The following is a 6766-nucleotide window of genomic DNA, read 5'->3' on the forward strand; positions in this document are numbered from 1 at the left end:
TGCCAGCCTGAGTTGAGTACTGCTAAGGAGGAATGAAGAAAGGCTTTCTCATAATTGATTTGTATGGTCCCAGTATGGCAGGAGCAGTAGGAATAAAGGGACAGAAATCTTGAAAGAATGAAAATTTAGCAGTAACCAGTCAAAGGTTGCAGCCATTCACTCTAACCATGACTGCCTGACTTAATTCCTCATCTCTCGGTTTGATGTGGACCATGTGTTTGGGTTTTTTCCCGCCTTATGGGGGCAGGTCGGGGTGGGGATGATAGGAGAACAACTAGGGAACTAAAGGAGTAGGATTAGAGAACTGTAACAAAAGCCCGAGACTGGCTTTTGTCAGTTTGCTCATTTCCTCCTTAACAGGACAAACAGGCTGTATTACTTTTCTATGCGGGTTGAAAGCTTATGAATTCTCTCCTTGCACTTGCTTAAGACCAGAAGCCCGAAGTTCTCTTAACTCCAGTTGTCTGCTCCCAGTGCTCCAGGTGTCATGACGTGGCCTCTGCATTTGAAGGCATCACCTTTCCCACCCCGTCACTTCCACCTGGGCACCTCTCAGTACCCTGCCAGTTTGCTTTCTTCACCGTGGTTTCACCTCCATGGTTCTAGAAAAATGTAACGATGAGCCATCTGGGTGAAAACCCAGTGAGAGAACAGAGGTGGAGTCGATGAAGGGAGAAAAATGATTTAGTTCACTCTGAGCCTCTGTCTTTTGTTGGGATCCAAATATCCTCCCTCCCTTTTATAGAAGAAAAAGAGAAAGAAGAAGAAAGCAAGTCACTTTGGCCTTGCCAAGGTATTAAAAAAAAAAAAGAATTCCCCAACAATCTCATTGCTGCCTCCTAGTGAAAGTTTTAGAATTGAAAAAAGACCATTCACAGGGAGGACCTAAGGGAAAAAGAAGAAAGTGACTTTGCACAGACTTTCCCCCAAACTTTGTCTGAGAAAGTGTCTGCCTTTCAGCTGCAGATTAGATATATTTGTGGTCACAGGTATTCCTTGGCCACAAGGCAAATACAGAGCCTGTATAGGCTCCATGGATGGAGCTACATGGTCCTTTGGGTGCTTGCCATCCACTTGGCAATATAAAGCCCATAGAACTTCTAATTCTCTTTCAATGTATTTTTCCTTCACTGTTTACTCACACAGATTACTCTCTTTCCTATATCTTGGTATTTTTTCACTTTTATGTCACAATGTACAAGAACAGTGGTAAAGAATCCGCCTGCCTATGCAGGAGACCCGGGTTCGATCCCGGGGTTGAGAAATTCCCCTGGAGAAGGAAATGGCAACCCACTCCAGTATTCTTGCCTGGGGAATTCCATGGACAGAGGAGCCTGGCGGGCTACAGTCCATCAGGTCACAAAAAGTCGGGTGCCACTGAGCATATACGCAGGCAGAGCAATGTAGAACAAATATATAAGGTTCCACGAGTTCAAACATAAGCTCTGTGGACATTTAAGCTAAATCGTCATTTCATTACATAAGAAAGGGAATGGCAAGAAAACTTATGGGGAAAAGCTCAACCAGACTCAGTCAAGAGGCATGAAGGCCTGTGAAAAGGAGCCGTGATTTGCTGCTGTCCCCCATGAGGGTTCATCCTGGAGGCCTCTCCCTGGATGAAAAGGCTCTAGGCCAAGAATACTGACCCCCTAAAAACCAAAACTGAAAGCCAAACCTCTCCTAGTGTGAAACTGTATTAGGTGAACAGCAAACAAGCACACAAATAACCATTTTCTTTTTAGGTATGGGAACATCTCCCCCCCCCTCCCCCGCCGCCCACAGTTCAACATTCATGAACTTAAGAACTTTCAAATCTGGTTCATTTAATATCACTAAACAGGCAATACCATACGATTCATAAAACCATATCCTAGGAAGCTTATACATTTTATTTTTATAGGATATTTCACATACAGGCATACATTTCAATCATATATGCAAACATTTCATGGTAATAATTTATTGCAACTGATTTCTAAACTTAAATTTGAAAATACACAATAACTTAACTCACCAATATAAAAATATTTCTCAGTCCTTATCCTTTTGTATATATCAAAATAATTTTCAAGATTAGACTCAACTTTATTCACAATAATCTTAGTAACAGTTTTCACATCTTGCGCCCCATACATATATATGTCCTTGTATGACAGTGTATATTTTGTATATTGTATATTTTGTCTCAAACATATTATATAAGTTAGTAGGTTAAAAGCTAGGGGATGATAGTTTCATAGTTTATCATCACAAAACAGTATATTTAATACTCTAGTCTATGTAATTACTCCTACTAGTGTTTTAACAGTTGCTCCACCCAGAGTCTGTGAACAGAGTGTCTTTATAGAGCCTGTAAAGGAATATGGTTCTAAAGAAATCAGTCCAGTTGTTTTAGCAATACAAGGGCTGATGCAAAGTAAACATTTGTGCGGTATCTTAAGAAAGAGAGTCACTCCCATACATTTCACTGCTGATTTGCATTTCTGTATGCCATCACAGCAACTAAAAAAAAAAAGCAACAATCACTATTCTTTTATTAAAGTAAGCAATAAAACAAGCCTAACTTTTACATAAAACTGATGGCCTAAAAATGTTTTTATTTAAGTTCAATCAGTTCTTTATACCTGCGTATGTGTTTGTGTTCGAACTGGACATGAATTGCAGGGAAAACTTAAAAGAGTTAACTGATTGTAGAACTTCCTTCTTGTACATACCACATGGCTAGGACAAATCCACACTGCCAAAGAGGCAAGCAAGTTCCCCCTGAAGGGCAGGCCAACTTGTGAATGAAACTTCCAGACTGATCGTGTTAGAAGATGTGCTGCAAGCATACCAAGAAGTAAGGAAAATCTGCAAGCAAAATATGCTGTTTGATCTTTGCATTATAATCAAATATAAAGGAAAAAGCTGCTCCTACTAAAGGAAATTGTGCTTAACAACATAAAAATATTCCAGTAGAGTGACTAGTACCTTTCACTTTTGTCTTTCAGAGAAACGTTTTATACGTGTTACTGATTTTGAACACCTACATTCTATCTGAGCGTGAGATACTGTGAGGCTAACTGTACCATAAACCCATCAGCATATGGGTGACTAGCGACTAGAACAAAAACAAACCCCCAGAATTTTAAAAGATCTGAAGAGTCGGCCAAGGATGCCAGTTCTCAGCCTGGGCAAGTTCCTTTTCAAAAGGGTTGCCAGGCGCACGCTCAGCCCCTCCTCAGTTATCTTTCACTCCACTACCTCCGACTGGGTGCATCACCAGTGCAAGAAAATTCGCGAAGCATCTGCAGCAAGTAACATCTGGATCTCCAAGGAAGCACCTTCTTGCTAGGAAAAGTCTCCAGCATTTTCCGGGCTGCGTCCCCTCTTCCTCCGAAGCGCGCGAGGCTCTCCTCCTCGTGCGCGCCTCCTTCCTCCAGGGCAGAGGATCCCAGAACCGCGACCACCGCTGCTCCTGACGCCCGGGGCCGCAGGGACGACCCCAGGGTTGGCTGAAGCCAAACAGTGCGCAAACTCGGCGGCGCGCCGCGGGCTCTCCGCTCGCCTAAACCTGTTCTCAAGTGAAAAGCGGCTGGGAGGAGGAGTACGGGGGTGGGCTGGCGGGGTGGTGAGGAGGGGGAGAGGCGGCGGGGATCCTGTTTAATTCGCGGTCCTGAGGGTGTGGGAGCGGGAGGAGGCTCGGCTGGTCCCTCCTCCCTCCCCAAGTGCTGGGCTCCACCTCCTCCGCGTGCCCCCAGATATACACACACTCAGCTGCGGCCGGCCATGCACACCCAGCGCCGGCTTCGGGCACGTGTACACGCAGGTAGCGACACTCACCTGAGCCCGTGCACAGGGCTCCTGTCGCCTCGGGAGCGGCGGGCTGCCGGACTGGGCTGGAAAGGGGCCCACGGTGCTGCAGGAGAGGGGCAATTGGGAGCAGCCCCAGCGCGGACCTGCGAACTGAGGTGATGGCGCGCCTTCTTTAAATCCTACCCACTCATCCGCCACCCCACCCCTCTACCTCTTGCACCTCCGCCCGCTCGGCTCCGGCCGAGGAAGCCCGCCCAGAGGGGCGCCGGCCGCGGAGCACACGCGGGCGCACGCTCCGAGGCGAGCGCGCCGCCAGGGGCGCGGCGGCGCCGGCGCAGGAAACTTGGGCGAAGTTAGTTGCAAGTCCCGGGCGGAGGCCCAGAGGACCGAGGAGTGGGACGCGGCCGGTGCCTGGCCCGCGGCGCCGCGCGGAGGCTGACCCGTGCTCCGCGCCCGGCGCGCTCCGGGTGCCCGAGTCGGCCCGCGCGCCAGGAGGGGCTTGGAGAGAGCCGAGCCGGCATGGCCCGAGGGACAGCGAGACGCGCCGCCCCGGCGAGCCGGGAGGATTTGCTTTGAGGCCCGGCGATCAATTCCAGGCTTGCTGAATCCTCAGCCAACCTCCTGCCCCGACCCGCAGCCGGAGAGGAAGACCCACGAGGCAGGTGCTGGGTGCGGAAAGCTCTCCCCACCCGCCCTAAACCCCAGCCCACCAGGGGGGTTCCCATCAGCGCACCCCGCCTGCTGCGAGCGAGGAAGACCGGCCGGTGCTGCGGTATTTGTATTTATATCCATTGCGGCGCGCTGCGTTCCCTCGGTGCGCCCGGATCCCCCTCCTCTTCCTCCTCCCGGCCGCCCCCCCCTCCCCACCCCCATCTGCCACTGTCAAATGAGAAAGTCACCGAGGAGAACCCAAACACTCCAGCCGCCGAGAGCCCCCTTTGGCACTTGGCAGCACGCGGCGGCTGACTCCTCCGCTCAACTTGGTGGCGCCTCCGCGACGCAACTTTCGGGGCTGCTGTGCACTTAACAGGGGAAAGACCGAGCAAGGGGACCGCGCTGCTGGGTGGCGGCCACCTGCGGGGAGTTCGCCAGCGAACGCCACCGGACAGGAAGGACACAAAGAAAGCAAAGGGCAAACTGCCACCGTGGGGGTGGGGAACCCGCCGAGAAGTTCTCGTGCCCGGAGGAGGATTTTGTTTTACCCCCAGCCCCCCGAGCGCCTGGCCGGCCGGAAACAGCAGGACATCCAGGGAGCGCGACGCGGCCCGGGGCTGGTCCCCCGGCCCCCTCCTCCCGGCGGGAGCGACGCCGGGGTGAAAAGTGGGGCGCGGCGGGCCGAACGGGTCCCCGCCAACAGCCAACATTGATTTCCTCCGGGCCGAGAGCGACGGCCCGGGCGGCGGCGGGCTGCAGCCGCGGCAGGGCGACAGCATGTCCAAGCCGGTGGACCACGTCAAGCGGCCCATGAACGCCTTCATGGTGTGGTCGCGGGCTCAGCGGCGCAAGATGGCCCAGGAGAACCCCAAGATGCACAACTCGGAGATCAGCAAGCGCCTGGGCGCCGAGTGGAAGCTGCTCACCGAGTCGGAGAAGCGGCCGTTCATCGACGAGGCGAAGCGCCTGCGCGCCATGCACATGAAGGAGCACCCCGACTACAAGTACCGGCCGCGGCGCAAGCCCAAGACGCTGCTCAAGAAGGACAAGTTCGCCTTCCCGGTGCCCTACGGCCTGGGCGGCGTGGCGGACGCCGACCACCCGGCGCTCAAGGCGGGCGCCGGGCTGCACGCGGGCGCGGGCGGCGGCGGCCTGGTGCCCGAGTCGCTGCTCGCCAACCCCGAGAAGGCGGCCGCCGCCGCCGCCGCCGCCGCGGCGCGCGTCTTCTTTCCGCAGTCGGCCGCCGCCGCCGCCGCCGCCGCCGCCGCCGCGGCCGCCGGCAGCCCCTACTCGCTGCTCGACCTGGGCTCCAAGATGGCAGAGATCTCGTCGTCCTCGTCCGGCCTCCCGTACGCGTCGTCGCTGGGCTACCCGACCGCGGGCGCCGGCGCCTTCCACGGCGCGGCGGCGGCGGCTGCAGCGGCGGCCGCGGCCGCCGGGGGGCACACGCACTCGCACCCCAGCCCGGGCAACCCGGGCTACATGATCCCGTGCAACTGCAGCGCGTGGCCCAGCCCCGGGCTGCAGCCGCCGCTCGCCTACATCCTGCTGCCGGGCATGGGCAAGCCCCAGCTAGACCCCTACCCCGCGGCCTACGCCGCCGCGCTATGACCCCCGCGGGGCGGCCTCGCCGGGACCGGTGTGCCCACGTGTACATATGTATAGGTACGAGCTCTGCGGCCTCCCCACGCGCCCTCCCGCGACGGGGGCCCCCGGTGTGTGTGTACATAAGGTGTATAGATGCCAGTCGGGGCGCGAGTGGCCGAGCGCGCGAGTGCGCGGGCGAGTGTGCGTGTGAATTCGACAGGATCCTTTCAGACCTGCACCCCGCAGACAACTTTTCAAGAGGGCAGTTGTATCCGGCAGCGGTGGCTGTTTGCTTTGCACTTCGGAACCTGTTGCGTTTTGGCCCGCAGAGGTGGAGGAGTAACTTTTTTTTTTTTGACATGTTGGGCTTTCTAGCTTTCTCTGTGGGAAGTTTACTGTCGGTTTTGCTTTTGTTGCCCATTGTTTTTCTTTTATTATTATTTTTTTCTCCTGGTCTGTGTTGCATGCACTCTGTTCAAACGTTAGGTCTGAAATGGTTGGCACAAGGGAAAAGCTGATCTGTGTCATTAGTTTCTCGGAACGGGATGGCTCCGAGCAGCCTTGCTCCCTATTTGTACTATTTGAACTTTGCAAATCTCTGTTCTCTCAAGCAGAACCCCTAGACCGGATCCATTCTTGACCAGTGACCGGCTCGAATCTGGCCTTTTGTGTGTGAGACGATCACGGTTTCTTTTCTTTATCCTGCCATATGCAAATCAGACCAAGAGCT

At 54.3% G+C, this 6766-nt stretch overlaps 1 protein-coding gene across 1 annotated transcript; it reads left to right on the top strand.

The window, feature by feature from the left end:
• The first annotated feature begins 5100 nt into the window (after positions 1 to 5100).
• On the top strand, positions 5101 to 6376 carry SOX21 (SRY-box transcription factor 21). Its single transcript, XM_055426560.2, has one exon. The coding sequence runs from the start codon at positions 5227 to 5229 to the stop codon at positions 6058 to 6060; it is 834 nt and encodes a 277-aa protein (XP_055282535.1). The 5' UTR covers positions 5101 to 5226; the 3' UTR covers positions 6061 to 6376.
• Positions 6377 to 6766: the final 390 nt, after the last annotated feature.

Source organism: Moschus berezovskii, chromosome 13 (genome assembly GCF_049115385.1).
Source record: "Moschus berezovskii isolate FMDL1 chromosome 13, NW_MosBer_1.0, whole genome shotgun sequence".
NCBI lineage: Eukaryota > Metazoa > Chordata > Mammalia > Artiodactyla > Moschidae > Moschus > Moschus berezovskii.

Excerpts from the sequence above, each read along its gene's own strand:
- SOX21 (XM_055426560.2), top strand. The coding sequence starts at position 5,227 with ATGTCCAAGCCGGTGGACCACGTCAAGCGGCCCATGAACGCCTTCATG.